At 40.7% G+C, this 23273-nt stretch overlaps 1 protein-coding gene across 6 annotated transcripts in view; it reads left to right on the top strand.

The window, feature by feature from the left end:
• Nucleotides 1-23273, top strand: part of pdxdc1 (pyridoxal-dependent decarboxylase domain containing 1) — a 90626-nt gene that overhangs the window by 13774 nt on the left and 53579 nt on the right. For 3 of the 6 annotated variants that reach the window (XM_073060505.1, XM_073060501.1, XM_073060500.1), the window contains exons 1-3: nt 3288-3479; nt 12528-12601; nt 22075-22146. In XM_073060505.1, coding sequence (XP_072916606.1) covers nt 3459-3479; nt 12528-12601; nt 22075-22146 — 167 coding nt within the window. In that variant the 5' untranslated portion in view covers nt 3288-3458. Of the gene's footprint in view, nt 1-3287; nt 3480-12527; nt 12602-22074; nt 22147-23273 lie in introns of those variants that run through there. The other 3 variants (XM_073060504.1, XM_073060503.1, XM_073060502.1) reach the window with 2 other exon arrangements.

Below are 23273 nucleotides of genomic sequence, written 5' to 3'. Positions count from 1 at the left end.
GATCCAAAATTAGATATATCCTTAAAGTGGGTGCTGCTATTATTGAATAGTTAATACAGAACATGACTGAATAGAATTGGGAAATGACTCAACAAGACTTCAAAAATTACAGAGTCTCCTACTGAATAATATCTGCAGAGTCTCCAGGATCAACACCATATTGTTATGATTAGTAAGAGAATACAAAAAAAATTGTCATGTAAACCAGTTTTGGATATGTAAATAGGTGAAACCTTTCACAATGTTTTCTCACATTTTTAGACCATAAGACATAGGAGCAGAATTAGGCCATTCAGCCCATCGAGTCTGCTCTTCCATTCGATCATGGCTGATCCTAGATTCCACTCAATCCCATACACCTGCCTTCTCACCATATCCTGACTTTATTTTGTGCAGTAAAGTCCTTGATTAAGCTAACTGGATACAATATTCATTTTAGAATTCTGCATGCTTGTTGAGTCATATACAGTGGAAATAGGCTCTTTGGCTTTAATGGCCCACACTGACCATAGAATCCTCTTTGCTAGTCCCTTTGATTGGGAAACTGCTTCACTGAGCACCTGCACTCCGTCTGCCAGAAACAGTGGGATCTCCCAGCGGCCTCCATTTCAATTCTTCTTCTCATTCCTATTCTGACATGTCCATCCATGGCCTCCTCTACTGTCGCGACGAGGCAACTGTCAGGTTGCAGGAGCAGCACCTTATATTCCGTCTGGGTAGCCTCCAACCTGATGGCATGAACATTGATTTCTTGAACTTCCAGTAATTGCCCTACCTTCACCATTCCCCCATAACTAATTCCCTCTCTCAACGTATCTCCTTACCATCACCTCCCTCTGCGCTCCTTCCCCCTTCCTTTTTTATCATCTCTTATTAGTTTCCCCCTTCTTAAGCCGATTATCTGTTTCACCAGTCAGCTTCCCAAATGTTTACTTCAATCCCTCCCCCTCTCCTGGTCTCACCTATCACCTCTTCCTCCCGTCCCCCCACCTTCTTGCTCTGACTTCTCATCTTTTTTTCTCCAGTCCAGATGAAAGGTCTCGGCCCGAAACAGCGACTGTTTACTCTTTTCCATAGATGCTGTCTGACCTGCTGAGTTCCTCCAGCATTTCGCGTGTGTTGTTATTCCCAGTTGCCCGCGTTCTGCCCTGAACTCTCCAAGCCCTTTGTCTCCATGTATTTATCCAAATGCCTCTTAAATGTTGTAATTATTCTCACTTTGACCACATCCTCTGGCAGTTTATTCCAGGTACTCATTACCCCTCAGTGTTAAGAAATTAGCCCTCAGGTCTCTTACAAATCTCTCCCCTTTTACCTTGTAGCTGAACCATCGAGTTTTGAATTCCACAGCACGAGGGGAAAGACTATGATTGTCCACCTTATCCATAGCAGTAATAATCTTGTAAACTTCTATGAGGTTACCCCTCATTCTCTTACGTTACAAGGAATATAGAACCTATGTGGCCAAGCTCTGTTTAATTCAGGTCCTTTACTCCAGGAAGCACCTTTGTAAGTCTGTTCTGCACCCTCTCCAGCTTGATGGTGCTCTTCCTGCGCCAGGGTGACCAAAACTGTACACAATAAATGTTTGTGTATAAGGAATACAGGCAAATATAATTATTAACTATATAAAGCTTGCTATTAAACAGCCATTGCAAACACTATTCTTGTCCATAATATGCTGAAGGTAATCTCTTGCATTCTGGCCCAACCTAACTTTCTGTACTTTAGCCTGTAATAAAGATATAACAATGCTTTAACTGTATTATACTGAGAGTGTTGTTAATGTTTAATGAATGCTAACATCATTAATATACATCCTGAAATAAGACCAGGGCTGTTTATTTATCCATATTACTATTACTATATAAGTATGCAAACTTTATACCTGAACAATGGATAAAACATATCAACTAAATATCAAAAAGTAAAATACTCAACAGGTCAAGTGGCAGAAGAAAAACGGACTTAATTCTAAATTGAAAGATACTGTACATACTTTACTGATTCCAAAGGAAATTACAGTGTCACAGTAGCATGACAATTGCACAGATATACAAATATATAAATTTTAGAAGAGAAGCAAGAAAGAATAAAAAAAAGTTACTTAAACAGTCCAACAGGAGGTGGTCATCTCTTTCCCAGCTGTAGGTTGACTCATAGAGCCTAATGGTTGAGGTTAAGAATGACCTCATATAGTCTATTACTAAAAGTGCTCCTATGTTCAGCCAAGGTGACATGCAGAGGGTGAGAAACATTGTCCAGAATTGCCAACATTTTCTGAAGGGAACTTTGTTCTACCACAGCCTCCAGTGTGTCCAGTTTGACTCCTATAACAGAGGCAGCCTTTCTAATCAGTTTATTGATCCTGTTGGCATCTCCCATGTAGATGTCATTGCTGCAGCACACCACGGCATAGAAGATTTTACTGGCAACAACAGACTGGCAGAACACGTGAGGGAGAGGCCTGCATGCTCCAAAGGACCTCAGTCTCCTCCGGAATTAAAGGGGACTCTGGCTCTTTTTGGACACAGCCTCTGTGTTGGTGACAACAGACTGGTAGAACATGGAAACTTTCAACAGTCAGGGAGCATTAATGGAAGAGGAAATAGTTTGAGCTTTAGGTCAAAGACACTTAAGCATATTTCTCTTTCCATTGAGTTTCCATCAATTTCTGTTTTTATTTCAGATTTCCGGCATCCATACCTATTCACCTGCTGGGATTTTGATACATTCCAGTAAGGGCAACCCTTCCTTTTTAGAGGTATAGCATTTAATGGTACAACAAGAGCAATTATGGGTTAGCAGAGCGCGGCATGGCAGGAACGGCCTTTCAGATCTGGTGTTAATTTTGAGACACAATTTTCGATTAGGGCACATGGATGACAGAGCGACTATCGACCATCGCCAGATACTGCTACAATACAGAGATCGATTAGTTATTGTAATGCCTGCGACTGTTTTGTGCACTTTATTCAGTCCTGGGTAGGTCTGCAGTCTAGTGTAGATTGTTTTTCTGTGTTGTTTTTACGTAGTTCAGAGTGGTTTTTGTACTGTTTCATGTAGCACCATGGTCCTGAAAAATGTTATTTGGTTTTTACTGTGTACTGTACCAGCAGTTATGGTCAAAACGACAATAAAAAGTGAGTGACTTGGCTTGAAAGGCAACCGGCAAGAGGAAACTTGCTCAAGGGGAGGATGTGGGGGGTGGGGGGGGGGGGGGACGTGGGGGTCGGTGATTGACGGGTGCGCGCGCAGCCGCCCCGCCCCCGCCACGCCCCCCGGGAAGGACGGCGCCTGGTAACGTCAGCTGCCAGCGTGGAGACGGAGCTGATGGCGGAGACCGGCGCTGGCTTCTGTCCGTGCGAGTAGCGGCGAGCGCTGGTCAGCCCGAGACAATCCGTCCGCTGACATTTAAAAGAAATCTCTCCGCCCAACAGAGAAACAAAGCAATCACCATGGACCGTTCCTTGGAGAAGGTACGGAGGGTTTGAGGTGGGAGGGAGGCGTTGCGGAGATAAACAGGGATGAAGGGCCCCGGTGTCAGTGGTTCAGGGCCAGAGGGCGAACGCCCCCATTAGTGCCTCGGCTCTTGGGATTACACCCGGCTTTCACCTTGGTTCTTTGTAAAAGATTAAATAGCAGCCTGCGCTTTGGGGATGCCGTATAATTATCCAGACCTTTATTTCCGGGTGGCGAACTCTAGGGCCTAGGAGGGGTTCGGCGAGATTTAATGTTTAAAGAAACTTCCTGGATAAGTTCTTCGCATCTCAGTTGTCCAACGTCAGCAACTTTCTGGATTTCTGGAATAAAACTACAAACGCTGCAGAGATCGAATAAAAAAACTTACCTTAAAAATTTACTATGTTGTAGACATAGTGTTTTGGTCAAAACATCAAACTGGATAAGTCGCCGGGACTGGATGAGATGCACCCCAGGCTACTGTGGGAGGCGAGGGAGGAGATTGCTGAGCCTCTGACGATGATCTTTGCATCATCAATGGGACAGACAGGGTTTGCGGATGTTGTTCCTTTATTCAAGAAAGGGATGGCGGGGCTGTCATATGTTGAAAGATTGGAGGCACTGGGCTTGTATACACTGGAATTTAGAAGGATGAGAGGGGATCTGATTGAAACATATAAGATTATTAAGGGATTGGACACGCTAGAGGCAGGAAACATGTTCCCAATGTTGGGGGAGTCCAGAACCAGAGGCCACAGTTTAAGAATAAGGGGTAGGCCATTTAGAACTGAGTTCAGGAAAAACTTTTTCACCCAGAGAGTTGTGGATCTGTGGAATGCTCTGCCTCAGAAGGCAGTGGAGGCCAATTCTCTGGAAGCATTCAAGAAAGAGTTAGATAGAGCTCTTAAAGATAGCGGAATCAAGGGATGTGGGGAGAAGGCAGGAACGGGGTACTGATTGTGGATGATCAGCCATGATCGCATTGAATGGTGGTGCATGCTTAAAAGGGCCGAATGGCCTACTCCTGCACATTATCTAGTCTATTAAAGATAGCCCAGGAAATTATAGACCAGTGAGTGTTACCTCAATGGTTGGTAAATTGATGGAGAAAATCCTGAGAGGCAGGATTTATGAACATTTGGAGAGGTATAATATGATTAGGAATAGTCAGCATGGCTTTGTCAAGGGCAAGTCGTGGCTTACAAGCCTGATTGAATTTTTTGAGAATGTGACTAAACACATTGATGAAGGGAGAGCAGTAGATGTAGTGTATATGGATTTCAGCAAGGCATTTGATAAGGTGCACTATGCAAGGCTTATTGAGAAAGTAAGGAGGCATGGGATCCAAGGGGACATTGCTTTGTGGATCTAGAACTGGCTTGCCCACAGAAGGCAAAGAGTGGTTGTTAGATGGGCCATATTCTGCACAGAGGTCGATCACCAGTGGAGTTCCTTAGGGATCTGTTCTGGGACCCCTACTCTTCGTGATTTTTATAAATGACCTGGATGAGGGAGTGGAGGGATGGGTTATTAAGGTTTCTGATGACACAAAGGTTGGAGGTGGTGTGGATAGTGTGGAGGGCTGTCAGAGATTACAGCAGGACATTGATAGAATACAAAACCGGGCTGAGAAGTGGCAGATGGAGTTCAACCCAGATAAGTGTGAAGTGGTTCATTTTGGTAAGTCAAATATGATGGCAGAATATAGTATTAATGATAAGATTCTTGGCAGTGTGGAGGATCAGAGGGATCTTGGGGTCCAAGTCCATAGGACGTTCAAAGCAGCTGTGCAGGTTGACTCTGTGGTTAAGAAGGCGTACGGTGTATTGGCCTTCATCAATCGTGGAATTGGATTTAGGAGCCGAGAGGTAATGTTGCAGCTATATAGGACCCTGGTCAGACCCCACTTGGAGTACTGTGCTCAGTTCTGGTCGCCTCACTACAGGAAAGATATGGAAGCCATAGAAAGGGTGTAGAGGAGATTTACAAGGACGTTGCCTGGATTGGGGAGCATGCCTTATGAGAATAGGTTGAGTGAACTTGGCCTTTTCTCCTTGGAGTGACAGAGGATGAGAGGCATTGATCATGTGGATAGTCAGGGCTTTTTCCCAGGGCTGAAATGGTTGCCACAAGAGGACACAGGTTTAAGATGCTGGGGAGTAGGTACAGAGGAGATGTCAGGGGTATGTTTTTTACTCAGAGTGGTGAGTGTGTGGAATGGGCTGTCGGCAATGGTGGTGGAGGCGGATACGATAGGGTCTTTTAAGAAACTTTTGGATAGGTACATGGAGCTTAGAAAAATAGAGGGCTATAGGTAACCCTTGCAATTTCTAAGGTAGGGACATGTTCGGTACAACTTTGTGGGCCAAAGGGTCTGTATTGTGCTGTAGGTTTTCTATGTTTCTAAAACTGAGCATGTTTTATAATTAACCCCTATGCACGTACACTGAATTGTGTAAAGGCAGTATTAAGATAAGGGAATGGTAAACTTCAAGGGATATTCTGTACTTTTACTATAATTACAAACTGTTGAACTACAAAGTGTGGCACGTTGAAATAATTTGGTTTTGCTCTGTTTGAAATGGAGAAACACTATTACTGTTTTGGGGTGACTGATATACATTAGATTGTGTAGGACGCTACATCACTTTTATTCAAGTTGAATGGAATACATTCATTATCAGAGTAGGAGGCTCCTACTATGTGGTATGCTAAGCATCTATGAATAGTAGACCTTGTATTTAAAAAAAAAGATGAGTTCTGGATTGGACTGGTGAGAAATACTATTTGGAGTTTTGTATTGGTGACTGGTTATTCATTCAGTAATTAGTTAGAGAATTAGTTCAGGATTGTCTGTAAGCAGAACTTAATTTAGGAATGAAAACATTTACATAATTATAAGTCTGTTAACTTCTTGAAATTTTTAAGCATGCATAGAATTGGAACACCTTGTTGCATTAAATCATATTTATGTAATTTTGTTGTATCCGATGGATTGTAGTGAAAACAGATCTAGAGAGCTTGTTACATCTGGTTTATACTCTTTAGGTTATCAAATCTCCAATGTGTGAGATGACTTTCTGAGCAGCAGGGTTATAGTAGTGGTGGGCAGCAGGGTGCGGAAAGGGTGGTCATTGGGAGAGTGGTGCTCTTGTACTGCTTATTTTAATGAATCTCATAGAAGTTTGGTATTTATTTCAGTAGTTTATATAACTTCAAGATTCAAAGTACATTTATTATCAAAGTATGCATGCAGTATACAATCCTGAGATTCGTCTTCCCACAGACAGCCATGAAACAAGGAAAACCATGGAACCTGTTCAAAGAAAAGCATCAAACCCCCAACGCGCAAAAAAAACCTAATAGCACAAATGGCAAAAAAAGCGAGTGAAAAGCACAGAATATAAAACACTGACCCACAAAGTCATTGAAAGAGTCCAGACATATTCAGTACAGCTCAGTTCAATCTAGCACTGTGTTGTTCGTTCTTTGCAGTCCACCTTGATCAAAATTGCATAAAATAGCAACGAAAAAGGAACAACCAGAAACACATCACAACTTGAACCATGGAGTCCAATCCACTTATCTCGTTGAATAAACCTTGCCCAAGACCTGAGCATCGTGCAAGAGGGAGAGAGAAACCGTTTGTATGCAGGCACCTTCCTCCAGGAGCAGTGGGCAAAAAGGAGAGAGAAGCTGTCACACGCAGATACTTTATATGTCCACGAACTATCTGATTTTGCATGCTCAGTTGATAAAAGAAATAATTATTTGGGTTATTTTCTGTCCGCAAAGCTAATTAGTAAGTATAACCATGTTATTGCTTATCTTGTGTGGTGAACACATTTAAGGAGTACAAATCTTTTTGGAGAGAAATGAATTTTTTAAGATATTAAGAAGAGAACATCTAGAAAAGAATCTTGACAAAAAAACTTAATTTATAACAAAGTGTTGTGGATATCAACAGCTAAGGCTGGAACTGCAGAGGGAGAAATGGAATTAAAGTTTCAGGATGATGACTTTTCATTACCTGGGAAAAATTAGAAAGTAAGTCTTTTTAGCTGCCCTTTATCTTATCGCTGGTGTGTGTAATGAAATTTGTTGTTTTTTGACAGCAGTATATTGCAGTACATAATTTGAAAAACCTATGAATTATAATAAGTATATATATTAAATAAGTAGTGTAAAAAGAAGGAAAAATAGTGAGGTGTTCATGGGTTCATTGTCCATTCAGCGATCTGATGGAGGGGAAAAAGGCTGTTCCTGAAAAATTGAGTATGTGTCTTCAAGCTCCTGTACTTCCTCCCTGATGGTAGTAATGAGAAGAGGGCATGTCCTGGGTGATGGAGGTCCTTAACAATGGATGCCACCTTCTTGAGGCATTGCCTTTTGAAGGTGTCCTCGATGCTGGGGAGGCTAGTGCCCCTGATGGAGCTGGATGACTTTATAACTTTCTGCAGCTTTTTCCAATCCTGTGGAGTGGCCGCTCCATATTAGACAGTGCTGCAACCAGTTAGGATGCTCTCCACGATACATCTGTAGAAATCTGCAAGTGTCTTTGGTGACATATCAAATCTCCTCAAACTCCTAATGAAATATAGCTGCTGTCGTGTGTGTATTGCATCAGTATGTTGAGCTCAGGATAGATCTTCAGAGATGTTGACTCTCAAGAACTTGAAACTGCTCATCTGTTACACTGCTGAACTGGTGTTTGTTCCCTCAGCTCCCCTTCCTGCACTCCACAGTCAATTCCTTGGTCTTACTGATGAGTGCAAGATTGTTGTTGTGACACCACTCAACCAGCTGATCTATCTCACTCCTGAACACCACCTCATCACCATCTGAAGTTTTGCCAACAATGGTTGTGGCGTCAGCAACTTTATAGATGGTATTCCAACTGTGCCTTGCCACACAGTTGTGGATGTAGAGAGTAGAGCAGTGGGTTAAACACACATTCCAGAGGTGTTCCGGTGTTGATTAACAGCAAGGAAGAGATGTTATTTCCAATCCACACAGACTATGGTCTCCACAGGAGAGAGAACAAAGTTAATGTCTGTGATAGGCTGGATCTGCCTGGAAAATGTTTCGAATGTAGGTGGGGTGTTCTGTGGAAACAGTGGAAGAGACGTTGGAATTGAAATACAGGGCACTGGTTGCTGGAAATCTACAATAATTGTTAATGTTTGAGGTATCTTAGCAGATCAGAGTATTTGTAGAGGGGAAAAGAGAGTTGTCAGTTTCAGTTCTTAGACCTGCTGACAAATGCAGCGTTGTTTGGTGAAGCACCCTCTAACTCAGACCATGAATTCTAGTTCCTTGATACCTCCTCCTACTTTGACCATTATTTCCCATACAATCACTGACTTTGTTTCCCTCCACAGCCTCCATAGTTCCCAAACCATCGAGAGTAGCCCTCTCCTCCTTCTCAAGATTCACAAGTAGGGCCATCCCAGCAGAACTAGTTCTGCCTATTCTTTCTTATTTCTTCCTACCTTCACTCTGTCCTTTATCACCTTGCTTAGTCTCTAGGATATGCAGAAGAGCCTTCATTTCAGTCCTACTTGGATCCCTTTCTTTACCTCTTTTACTGGTACATTGATGACTGAACTTTGAATAATCTTCAGAATATGTTCCCATGAACAAGAGCACTAATTTGGTCAGCACTAATGAGGGCCATTATTGAATTGGTAACACTGACCTCACTGTTTTACTAGGGACCTGGCATGAACTAAGTGTTAACCCCTGCCATGCTGGGAAACTGAGGACCAGGAATCCATTGTGAATCCTTGCCAGGCTGCTGTTGTGTCTGGAACCTGACATAACTCCCTGCACTTTGCTGGCATTCATGGATCAGTGAATTACCAATAGCTCAGTGTGGAGAAGAGTGGGTGGGGTGAACAGTGCAGTGGTTCGTAGTTTAGTGCTGCACCATGATGGGCCTTTACTGGTGACTGGTAACTCTTGCAACATGTGTTTGGAGATCCCATAGGATCCAAGCACCAACATCAACAGATAAGAATCAGGATCAGGTCTATTTTCACTGACAAATGTTGTGAAATTTGTTTTGTAGTAGCTGTACATAACACTAAAATATTTATTTAAAAAAAATAAGTTGTGCAAAAAGAGAGCAAAATTCTAGTGCAGTGTTCATGGATTTATTGATCATTCATAAATTTGAGACGGAGAGGAAGAAGCTGTTCCTAAAACATTGAGTGTTGAGTGACTAGTTACCAATAATGATCCTCAGTCACTATGTCAATTATGGTGCAGCTCTGAGCACCACACCTCAGCACTGAATGGCTGCAGTATTTGTACACCAGCTTCCCTATTCCCTTCCACTCCACCACAGTTTACAAGCTGTTTGTTCCTTTTTCTGCATTTCTGCCCTTAACCTCCTTTCCTCCCACCAGAGTAAGAATAGAGTTCCTCCTCTCCTTCCCTTTGATCTTAGAGTAGGAATCAAAGTCAAGTTTATTGTAATTTAGACAAGTTTAGGTGCAATTAAAACTTGCAGCAGCATCACAGGTGCATAATATTAGGTACACAACATTCACAAGAAAAACAAATTAATGATTATTATGCAAGAAAGAATAGTTAGAATGCAAAATCCATTGTTGTGCAAAGTGGTCATAGTATTGCTATAGTATTAGGGTTGTGTAGGTTGGTTCAAGGACTGACCGCTCTCCAGTTAAATGATCTATTACTTACGCCAAATTTAATATGATACTACCATCAGACATCCCCTTTTCTTCCCTTCCCCCTCTACTTTCAGCACTTCAGAGAGTTTGTTCCCTCTGCGATTCCTTGATTTACTCTTTTATCTGCACTAGCAATCAATCTTCTTGTGTCACTTTCCTCCCATGCAATTATAGGTCTGCAAAGCCTACTCTGCATCCTCTTTCCATAGAAAATGCCTGACCTATTGGCTTTTTCAAGCAACAGCACTTGTATTTCACTGGTCCAATGCCATTTTTTTTCTTCTCCCATTCCTCTTCTAATTCATCTACCCCACCCCCACAGATCTGCAGTTAACAAGCTTTCACACTTCCTTGCTGTCTTCACCACTATTTGTATAAGCCTCTTATCTCTGCCCTTTCGTAATACGTGTCCCTCTGCCTTGCACCATTACTGACAACTAAAGATACAATTTTTCCCTAATTTTTCCGTTTTGAAGAACTTTACCTTTATTTCACCTTTATTGTCTGACTTGAGTATTTCCAGAACTTCTATTTAAGTTTCCAAGATCTACATGTTTGATTTGCTTTTCATTTATTTATAGCTTGGCTAAATGTTAATTACACATCATAAATGCTAAAACATGAAATTTGTTGCTACAAAGCAGTAAAAGCCAAACTTGCTACTTTAACTATATACAGTCGGCCCTCCTTATCCGCGGAAGATTGGTTCCGGGACCCCCAGCGGATACCAAAAAATGCAGATGCTCAAGTTGGTGGACTTAAGGAGAGTGGGGAGGGGTGTGGAGGTGAAGATGTATTTGGTGGTAGGATCCCGTTAAAGATGCCAGAAGATGTAGAGATTGATATGTTGGATGCGGAAGCACATGGGATGGTAGGTGCGGACGAGGAACTCTATCCCTGTTAAGGTGGTGGGAAGATGGGGTGAGCGTGGGTGTCCAGGAAAGGGAGGGATGCAGGTGAGGACAGCCTCAGTTGTGGAGGAAGGGAAACCCCTTTCTTTGAAAAAGGAAGACATCTCTGATAACCTGGAAAGGAAAGTCTCATCCGAGGAACAGATGTAACAGAAAAGGGAATAGCATTTTTACAGGAGTCGGTAGGAAGAGGTAAAGACAACATAGCTGTAGCTGTGGGAATCGGAAGATTTATAAAAGATGTTGGAGGGCAGTTTGTCTCTAGAGATGGAGACAGAGATCGAGAAAGGAGAAAGAGGTATCAGAAATGGGAATAACTATGAAGTAGTTATTACCACTTGCACCCTTTTCATTCCAAGCTGATTTCTGTTTTGCAGGGTCACAAGTGGTGTTATAACTGTCTGATGTAACATTGGAATAGTGCGGCATCCTTGAGGTAGTCGCTCTAATTTCATTTCAATACCACATGGTGTTTAACGCCATTCATCTTTTTAAAAGTATTCTTTTTAAGATAAACTCTTGGTAGTTGGAAGAAAGCTTTCTACTGGACCAAATGTTTAATATTTAAACTGCAGTATAAGTAATGAGCCATAGGATGCTGACCTGAATATGTCAAGCAAATGAGAAATTAAATGGCAACCGTGTATTTAGTGAAATTTACTGTCATTCAAGTTACAGTATTTATTTTCATACCTATGAAGCACTGCTAATGGCTATTACAGGCTATTTGGCAGAAAATTGCAGTGTTTTAGGGAGTGGGGAAGCTGCAATGATATTGCATTAACATTCTATGTCATTTGGATTATTTAGCATGCCGGCACATCTCATCCAAGTGGATAAAAGGTTCCAAACTGAGTCATTGTAACCTAATGTGCTCAATACATCATTTATGTCTTCATGCTTTGTCTCAAAGTATCTGATCACCATCATAAGTACTTTGACATAACAATAAATAGGCACTTTTGAAGCACAATTCATTTTGCAAGCTTTAGGCTTTGAATTGTATTGGATTATTTTTTCTGACTGCAGGAACACATTATGAAAAATTTGTGAAATCCCATTCATATTTTAGTGTTAGCTTGCTGCAATATTCATGATTCTCTGCATAATGCAATTTTAAATCCGTTTGATTTAAAGACTGAAGTGGCAGTGTCCAAATGTTAATTGTTTGTCTCAGCCTCCAGTTTCAGTTAGAATAGTTACCGTAACTAAACAATGGTCAGTTGTTTGACCATTGTCTATACAATGGTCATATAAGTTGGTATTTGCCATATATTTCAATATTCCACTATCTTATGCTTTACTATCAGAAAGTAAGCTGATCAGGAAATTAATGCAGCTAGCAGTTATTTTTCATGCCTTCTCTATAGGAGTGCAACACACCTACAAGATATATTTTAGGACCTTTATCTTGCATATTTAATAAAATGCAAATATTTACACATTTTCTTGACAGATGGTGGACCCTACATTAGCTGAGATGGGCAAAAATCTCAATGAGGCCATGAAGATGCTGGAGGAAACTCAAAGGTTAGTTTGGAACTTTTATGACATACTGTAAATAATTTGTTTTACTTGAAAGGTTTGGGCCAGCTTTAAGGTTTTCTTAAACGTAGGAAGTAAAAGATAACTTAAAGTTAAAATGATCTTTTCTGTGCTTCTAAGGATGCTGCACAACCACATGGCACATTTAAATATGTTGGGACAAATTTGCAAGTTAATTCCAGCTCATCTGAATTTACCTGCTGTGGATGTGGAAAGTTCAATAATAGATGCCAGTAATTAAAACCAGATTAGATTTGTACTATCAGACTACTTTCAATTATCAGCAAGATGATGCATGTTATTGACAATGTCATCAAGCAGCACTTACTCAACAATGAACAATTCTCCAAAGCCTAGTTTGGGTTTTACCAGCACCATGGCTTGAAATCTTGCCATTGCCCTGATCTGTAGATGAAGCATCTGAACTCCAGAAGTGAGGTGATGGTGACAACCCTTAATATCATGGCAGAACTTAATTGAGCTTGGTGACATGGTATTGTGTTAAAACTGAAGTCAATGGAAGTCAAAAGGGAGGGAAGAAAAATCACTGGATGTAGTTGTTGAAGGTTAGTCATTTCATTTCCAATAGTAGTGTTCCTTCTGAGTAGTGCCTTTGGCCAAGCTACCTTAAGCTGCTTCATCAATGAAGTTCAGAGGTAGAAATTTTCATTGATAATAGTGCCACATTCACTTCCACTCACGACTCCTCAGCAGTGAAGCAGTGCGTGCACACATGCAACAAGATAACATTCAGGCATGGTCTAATGAGTGGCAAATAACAGTTGGGTCACAGGACTGCCAGACAGTGAACATCCTGAACAAAAGGGAGGCTAACCAGCGGACTTCCGGTAAGATGGCGATTGTTTAGCTGCTCCGAACTTTTGTTCCGTTACTGTCGCTACCTTTGCACTAAATGTCTCCATTTTTTAAACCTTAGTTAGGAATTATTTCGGTATCTCTTACTTGCCTATGAATAGATCTAACTTACAATGTCTAGCAAGAGTTCTAAATCCGGGAGAAAAGAAGCTATGACCCCGTCGGACAAGACGATGGTTGCGCTGGGAAAGCTCCGAGACGAAATCTTAAAGGAATTTAAAACCGCTTTCAAACAGTTAGAAGACAAACTGGATCGGATCAACGATAAAGTGGACAAACATGCTGAACACTTATCTCGCATCGATTCGACTTCTGAAGATTTAGAAAGTCGTGTTCGATACTTGGAGACTCTCTGTTCCAGCTTAGAGGAAAAATCTAATAAACTTTTTTCCAAAATGGTGGATCTCGAAAATCGTAGCAGATGCTGCAACATCAGAATTCTGGGATTACCAGAGGCGACTGAAAAGGGACCAAACGTGAAGTTTTTCGCCGAGTTTCTCTGTGAGTTATTCGGGAAAGATTTGCTTCCGAAGCCGCCCGAGCTCGAACGGGCACACAGAGTTTACGTTCCCCCCGGAATTCTGGGCTCCCATCCGCGACCAGTAGTCTTGTGTTTCCATCAATACCAGGTAAAACACAGTCTGATTGTGGAGGCATGTCGCAGAGGTTCTTCTTCTTTCCAGGATACAACCATTCGCTTTGTGGAAGATTTTGCACCCCAGACCTTAAAGATGCACGCTGAGTTTAAAGGCGTAATGAAAGTGCTTTTTGATCGTGGTTTCAAACCTTCCCTTCGTAACCCTGCTGATCTACGAATTAAGCTTAATACCGGGGAATTCAAGTGGTTCAAATCAGCAAAGGAAGCTGAAGCGTTTGTGGCAAGTCTTCCAGCTATCCAGTCATCTTCGGAATCTGATTGGACCTCCTAAAATGGTGGATAAGTACTCCTCGTAGTAAAATTACTTTCTCTGGACTCGGAATTCACTTGAATCACTCAGACATTATTCATTGAAACTTTAAGGGCTGTTGACAATCTCTCCCGGGATTTGGTGTGTGTGTAACCTATTTTTATTCTTGTATAACTTTACCTACAGAGTTCTACAACTAATTCTAACTTGTTTTGGAGGTTCGAAGTCTTTAGTGAAGGCCTCCCTGTTTGTCGGTTCACAGTTCAACTGCTGATTTATTTTTCCTTTGCTATAAATATTTATTTTATCTTTTTCTTTTCTTCACCCCTTTTTTCTAATCTCTGAATTTTTCTCTCCCTTCTCTGTAAATGGTTGATAAATACTCGTCTTGAATTTATAATTTTCCCCTTCCCCTTCTTTTTTCTTTTTCCTTCTTACCTTTTTTTTCCCCTTTCTCTTACTTTATTCTTCTATAATTTTTCGCGGGTAGGTTAGTTTTGGTTTTCTTCCGATTTTCTCTGTATTAAGTTGTATATTTCTGCAGAAGGTGTTCTAATCTGTAGTTATGTTTTCTAGTGCATAAACTAGTTATTATTTGCTATAGTATTTATACGGAACTGTTGTTAATGACACAGATCTGGAAGTTGTATTTGGGTTAATTTTTTTGGTAGAGCTAGCTACTTGTTTTGGTAGCCGTCTAGTATTGGGTTGTGCGGGTGGGGTGGATTTTCCAGTTCCAACATCTCTTTATTGCTTAGGACATGTTTATATTTTGACCTTACGAATCTATGTTTACATCTCTGCTCCCAGACTGCTATTGTACTGCTTGATTTTTTATATGCCTGCTGCCTTTTATGCATTAGTAATTGATAATGGTTAGTGCACTTAAATTCGTGAGCTGGAATGTAAAGGGACTGAACCACCCTGTTAAAAGGAGGAAGGTATTCTCACATATTAAACAACTCAAAGCTGACATTGCTTTCCTCCAAGAAACTCATATTCGTTGTTTTGATAACTCCCGGCTTCTGTCAAAGTGGGCGGGTCAGCATTTTCATTCATCCTTTGCCGCTAAAGCTAGGGGAGTTTCCATTCTTATTAACTCAAATATTCCTTTTGAACTCCATAATAAAATATCTGATACAAATGGCCGTTTTATTATTGTTTCTGGTAAACTATATAACACTAAAGTTGCACTAGCAAACCTGTATGCCCCCAACTTTGATGATGTTAACTTTTTTGAATGGTTTTTTTCCTCACTACCAGACTTAAACTCATACTCTCTTATGTTGGGTGGTGACTTCAACTGTTGGTTGGATCCTAAACTGGACCGATCGTCCTCTGTTACCAGATCACCTACTAAATCTGCCTTAACTATTCAATCGTTTCTCTCTAATTTTGGTATCTCTGATATATGGTGTTTCCTCCATCCTACAGAGAGAGATTATTCTTTTTTCTCACATGTTCACCATACCTTCACTAGAATTGACTATTTCTTACTCGATAATCAACTTATCCCATTTGCCCACTCTTGTGACTATCAGAGTATACTGATCTCTGACCATGCCCCAATTACCCTCTCTCTGAACTTTCCTGGTCTCCCTCAGAGGAACAAACACTGGCGTTCGATTCAACTTTACTATCGGATGATGATTTCGTAAAATTTATTAAGGACCAGATAACCTTTTATTTTAACACTAATACATCACCTGAAGTGCCATCCCAGATTGTCTGGGATGCCATGAAAGCATATCTGAGGGGTCAAATAATCTCTTACACAGCAAATCTCAATAGAAGATCCCGTGCAGATCGAGCAGACCTCATTAACCAGATTAAAGATTTGGATCAAATATATGCCCAAACTAAGAACCCTGAATTATACAAGAAGCGCGTTGAACTCCAAACTAAATTTAACCTTCTGTCCACTCAACCTGTCGAACGCCAACTTCTCGAAAGCAAGAGCCGCTTTTACATTCATGGGGATAAGTCTGGTAAATTCCTAGCCAATCAGCTGAGGCGTTCCAAAGCCAAACAACATATTACAAAGATCTGGAAGGAGAACGGAGACTTTACATCGGATCATTTAGAAATTAATGATGCATTAAAAAAATTTTATTCTCGGCTTTATTCCTCTGAATCCCTGAATGACAATATCTCTGTGGATCAATTTTTACAGAATCTGAATATCCCCTCACTTTCATCTGATTTCAAAGCCAAACTCAATGGGCCTATATCACCAGAAGAAATATCTTTTGCAATTTCTGCACTGTCCTCAGGGAAATCTCCTGGACCTGATGGGTTCCCTGTGGAATTTTATAAATCATTCTCCTCACTTCTTTCTCCTCAGTTACTTTCAGTATTATCTGACTCGTTTAATTACGGCAAATTGCCACCCTCTTTCAATGAGGCATCTATTATTCTTCTTTTAAAAAAGGGCAAAGACCCAACAGAGTGTTCCTCGTACAGGCCGATCTCTCTGCTCAATGTTGATGTAAAGATCTTAGCTAAAGTGTTGGCTCATAGATTAGAAACCGTTATTCCCTCTATTATCTCTGATGACCAAACAGGCTTTATTAAAAACCGTCTCCCTTTTTTTAACATTCGGCGTCTATTTAATATTTTATACTCAGTTCCAACTGGGACTCCTGAATGTGTTATCTCCCTTGATGCGGAGAAAGCATTTGACCGTATAGAGTGGAACTACCTTTTTGCAGTCTTAGAAAAATTTGACCTCGGCCAAAGTTTCATCTCTTGGATCCAATTGCTGTACCTGTGTCCTACTGCTTCTGTTCTAACTAATTTTCAGAAATCCCAAGTATTTAATCTCAAACGTGGCACCCGTCAGGGATGCCCCTTAAGTCCCTTTCTCTTTGATTTGGCTATAGAACCTCTGGCGATAGCATTTCGAAATTGTCCTGAATTGACCGGGATTTGGAGAGGGGGTGTTGAGCATAAAGTTTCTGTCTATGCTGATGACTTATTACTCTTTCTCTCAAATCCGTCTACATCCTTACCTCTAATGTTTTCACTTCTTGACCAGTTTAGCCAGATCTCTGGCTATAAACTCAACTTACATAAGAGTGAACTTTTCCCAATTAATAAAGAAGCACAAGAACTAATATTTTGTGATCTCCCTTTTAAAGTAGTCCATAATCAATTTACTTATCTTGGAATTACAGTTACAAGGAAGTTTAAAGATCTCTTTCATGAAAACTTTGTCAATCTTTCATATGCTATAAAACAGAGTCTGGTACAATGGTCACCTCTATCTATGTCCTTGGTAGGTCGTATTAATGTTGTTAAAATGTATGTTCTCCCCAAATTTTTATACTTATTTCAATCTATCCCAATTTTTATTCCTAAATCTTTTTTTGATTCCTTAGACTCTATTATTTTGTCATATCTGTGGCAGAATAAGCGCTCTAGAATTAATAAAATCCACCTCCAAAAATCTAAAAAAGAGGGTGGCATGGCTTTACCTAACTTTCGCTTATATTACTGGGCAGCTAATATACGTTGTGCTGCCTTCTGGTCTTTCTTCCATGGTCAACCCAAATGCCCTAACTGGGTGGCAATGGAGTTGAGCTCCACTAAAGAATTATCTATATCTGCACTTCTTGGCTCTGCACTCCCTAGCAGTCTGCCCAGATCAATAGCTAATCCTCTGGTTAGACACACTTTGCGTATATGGGCTCAGTTCAGGAAATGCTATGGTTTCCAGGGGTTTTCCGTTTCTAGCCCTCGCACATAATCACCTTTTTTTACCTACTACGTACGATTCAGCATTCCATGTTTGGTACAGGAAGGGCATTAGACATTTTGAAGATCTCTTCATTGATAATCGCTTCGCTTCTTTTCAGCAGCTCTCCGTTAAGTTCAACCTGCCTAACACTCACTTTTTCAGATATCTCCAAATCCGACACTTTTCTGCTCCTTTAATTCCTAACTTTCCTGAAATGCCTGCGAAAAATGCTATGGACCTATTTCTTTCCATTAATCCACTAGGTAAAGGTTTAATTTCAATTATCCGAGATAAACTAGCAGCCTTACGACGGGCCCCTGTAGATAAAATTAAAATGGCCTGGGAGCAGGATTTAAATATCTCCTTATCCGAGGAGAGCTGGGACTCAGTTCTCAAGTCGGTTAACTCAACCTCCCTTTGTGCTCGCCATTGCCTCTTACAGTTTAAGATTGTTCATAGAGCCCATATGTCTAAATCTAAACTATCTCGATTCTACCCTGGCATTAGTCCGCTCTGTGATAAATGCAAGAGGGGCGTGGCCTCTCTCATCCATATGTACTGGTTCTGTCCTAGCTTGGAGAAATTCTGGAAAGATGTCTTCACTACATTATCGGGTATTCTGAATCAGCACCTAGAACCTAACCCCTTAATTGCTCTGTTCGGTTTTTGGGGCGAGACAGATTTATGTCTGGGTCCGACCAAATGCCGAATACTATCCTTTGCCTCTCTCCTGGCGAGACGCTTGATCCTCCTTAGATGGAGAGATGTTGCCCCGCCCACTCATGCGCAATGGCTTAACGACATTATGGCCTGCTTGGACCTCGAAAAAATTCATTATTCAGTTCTTAATTCGGATCTAAAGTTCCATAAGGTCTGGGGACCTTTTATTGAGTACTTTCATAACCTTCCTCTTGACTAGGGTTTTTTTTTCTTTTTTTCTTCTTCTTTTCGGTCCCTTGCTTTCAGCTCCCTTTTTTTTCTGGTAGTAGGCATTATTATCCTCTGTTACTAAGTGTATTCACAGTCTGGGAGTTTGACTGTCCGGACTTATACTCTTTATACTGTGTGGTGGTTGGTCTGGAGTTGTTGTTGTTTTTTTCTTGTGTTGTGGGGCTTGGGGAGGACACTAAGCTCACTTGTCTTTAATTTAGGTGCTTTTTTGTTAAATTCTCTTCGTTTGTAGCATATTGTTATTGTATGCTTAATCTTGCACTGTATTAATGCTCCCCATTGGGATTTGGGGTTTTTAATTTTGTAAAATGTTTTGAAAAACTAATTAAAAATTTTTTTTAAAAAAGGGAGGCTAACCACTTTTCTTTTGATGGTATTACCATCACTTAGTCCCCCTTAGTGTATCCTTAGTGTATCCATTGAGCCAACGTTCATTTGGGCCCTCTATAAATGTGGCTGCAAGACCACTTCAGAGACTGAGTATCCTGCAGCAAGTGACTTATACTCTGACACTCCCAAGGAATCCATAAAGCATAAATTGGGAATGTGGTAGATTGTCGTCCATTCCAGGATGAGTACAGCACCAACAATTCAAAAGATGTTTGACAGTATTCAGAATAAAGCAGCTTGCCAGCTTGATTGGCACTCTACAATCACCCTAACAGTTACTACTTCCTTCTCCATCAACATACAGTAGGTGCAATGTTTACAGTACATTTTGTAAATGGTAATTACTGCAACACTACCTCACAAATGTACAGTTTCTACTACCATTAGGAAGGACGGGGCAGCAGGTACACCACTACCTGCCGCACACCATTCTGACAGTAATCATCGTTGTGTTTAATCACCTGCAAGGCGGTGGGAATAAAGCAACAGGGAGCTTGGACAAGATGGGAGAATGCGGTGGAGAGGAAAGTGACCCGGGCTGAGCTTTGGAAAGCCGAGCCACACCGCATCCAATTTCTCATCCAGGCAGTGTACAATGTGCTTCCAAGTCCATCAAACCTGCACACATGGGGCAAAGCAGAGTCATCAGCATGCCCACTGTGCTCCAAGCGAGGAACCCTGGAGCACATCCTCAGCAGCTGCACAAGGGCACTTGGTGGGGGACGGTACTGATGGAGGCATGATCAGGTCCTGAAGACCATCGCTGAAGCCATCAGCACAGGAGTGGAGTGGGCGAAGCAGTCTCGACCCTCCAAGCAGACTATTGCCTTTGTAAGAGCTGGGGAGCAGCCAGTGCCCGCCAAAAGAACATCGGCAGGTATCCTGACGTCTGCAAGAGACTGGCAACTGTTGGTGGACCTCGAATGGCAGCTGAGGTTCCCCAACCGTATCGCAGCCACCATCCTGCGACCAGACGTTGTTCTTGTGTCTGAGTCTACGAAGCAGGTGGTGATGCTGGAGCTGACAGTCCCATGGGAAGATCACTTGGAAGAGGCCTTTGAAAGGAAGCTATCAAAGTACGCAGGACTGGTCAGCAACTGCCAGCAGGCTGGATGGAGAGCGAGGTGTCTCCCAGTGGAAGTTGGTTGTAGGGGATTCGCAGCCTGTTCCTTAGCCAGAGCCTTCAGCAATTTGAGAATTGAGGGAGAGAGACAAGGAGAGCCATCCGCAGTACCACCGATGCAGCAGAGAGGGCCTCAAGGTGGCTGTGGCTCAAGAGAGGGGAGCCATGGAGTCATGTGTAGCTAGCCATCTGGACACAAGCTGGGGTCTGATCAGCCCCGGCTGGGTCACCCGGAGAAGGGTGTATGATGTTGAAAGACCCGAAACACCTGATGATTCCAGGAACATCACTGATGATATGTCCAGAAGCATCAGTAGATGTATGCACACAGAAATCTAAAATATGCTAACCAAATAACATTGTGGGAGTACCTTCATCTGGAAGATTGTAGCTATTCAAACTGGCAGCTCACTACCAGAACTTCAAGAATAATTAGGACAATGAGTGCTGATCTTGCCAGTGGCATCCTGATCCCAAAATGAAATTAATAAACCTGCTACAGCATGAAAGGTAATGAGATATCCAATAATGCATTGTAATTCCCTAAATATATTTCTGATGATTGTGCCCCTAACATTAAAAATAAATCAATTGAAAATAAAATAACTAAAATATAAACTACCACTTTAATAAAATAGCTAATTGTGTTCAGATATTTTACCAATAAGTAAACAAAGCCACAATGATTTACATTTTGGCAAAAGGAGCTTGCTATTTCCTTTTTCTTGTGGTTCCTCAGTCTCCATTGAAATTAATGGTGTTGCAGATCCTGTGAAAGGTCAAATATGTGGCAAATCCAAATGATTGAGGTCATGGGGAATCCAGCAGTAGAACACCTTGACATCCAACTATGTACACATAAGTAACTTTGATTTTAAGACATTTAAACAGGTAAACATTTGTAGTTCTATTCAGAGCCCCCGTTAGTTACTTGTAAAATATAATTTTTCTTCTGATAAACTTGATTATCTCTTCAATATTCAGTACTCGTCCTGTATTTATTTGCCCCACTTACCACATTTGGACAAATTACCTCAATAATGTCGAAAATTTTGTCTAAACTCCATTTCATTTTATCAATGTTTATTCTCCCAATAGTTTATTGTTTAAACCATTATATTCAGCACTGAGGCAATTGTACTACTGGATTAAATAGCCATGGGGAAAAATGGAAGCATCAAATTTATTTCTTTGATAAATGGTTCAATCAGGACTGCGAAAAATATTTTGGATTCATTGTTATACATTTTATAAGGGCTATTTCTTCAAAAATTACTAGAATATATAAAGTAAGATTGACATGCTAGTTCATTTGAATTTATTTAGTTGGCTATTAACTTGTGTTTTAGTAAATTACCTATTTATTTGTGGGAATGTTCAATTTAATATTACACCAAAAAAATAAGGGAGCCATTGCATGTCTGCAAGATTTTCAAATTAAGATCCTCTTCATCTTTACTGATCACATTAGGGAGGAGGTGGATGAAGAAAGAGAGAAAAAACGATTTTCTAGAAAAGATATTCCTGGTCCTTTGCAGGGAAGGTGAGTAATATTATTTGTAAATGGCTTAAATTATTTTCTTTTGCTATTTCACATTGAGGTTTTCGTACATTAGCACTGTTCATGGAAACATGACTTGATTAAAAGTTCTTTTAAAAGATTTTGTTGTAGTTTAGATGTTACAATTTTCCCAAAAAGCAATTTGGTTTATACCACATTTATTGAATTCCTTGCGTTAAAATTTACAGAGCTATTTATATTTTACGACACCTGATTGGCAATTTAATTCATACTACTTAGTAAAGCATCCCAATGCATGTAGGGAATAAGAATAATGAGATAGAAATAAAAGGAGGGTTAGTGTTGGTAAAAGATTTAAGTCTGAGGAGATCTTATAAAAGGAAAGATCACAGTCAGTGTAGATTTGACAGAACTACACTGTGGGGGAAGTAAATGGCTGAAGTAAATTAAAAGGCTAGAATTAGAAGAAAGACAAGATTAGAAGGCTGTTGTGAGGGTAGCAAACATTTGTCGATAAGACTAGAATTTTGCAGTTGATTTGCAGATAGTGTTAGGCTCAATGAAATTGGCAGCCATAGGGCTGATAGAGAAGTAGGCTTGTATGTGTACAAGAATCTGTGGAATAAAGTGCTGTTGGTAAGTATAGCATTCAGATCCAATTCTGAAGTGAGGTTGATGTGGAAAACTGTGTGATAGTTGAATTATTCACAATTGCATCTCCACTTGGTGTGACTGAAGACTTCCAGAGGACAGAATCTCACAACACAGTCAACCACTCCTGTTGAAGAAAATTCTCATTTGTTCCAAGACTTGTTTTCAGCTAGTCAGTTAGATGGAACCATGATCACCAAGGGTATTGGCAAAAGATTAGAAGTGGAATGGCTATAGTGCATCTAGAATTGGTTACATATTACCTGTAACAAGGGAAATGAAAAGCAAATTGAAACATGGGCAAGAATTACTTATATATCAATCACACATGTGGATAATTTTGGTATTGATGTTATTACTTGCCCTTTGAACCATCTGTCAGTGATAAACAATCATTGTGGACGAAGCACTGCCATGTTTAGTTATCAGTACAAGATCGTACAATTGAGATAAAACTGCAGGGAGTTGCTGTGAAGTAATTGTTTACATTAGGCATT

This window comes from Hemitrygon akajei, chromosome 11 (assembly GCF_048418815.1).
Source record: "Hemitrygon akajei chromosome 11, sHemAka1.3, whole genome shotgun sequence".
Lineage (NCBI taxonomy): Eukaryota > Metazoa > Chordata > Chondrichthyes > Myliobatiformes > Dasyatidae > Hemitrygon > Hemitrygon akajei.
Note: the sequence above shows the minus strand (reverse complement) of the source record. Positions and strands in the feature narration are given on the sequence as shown.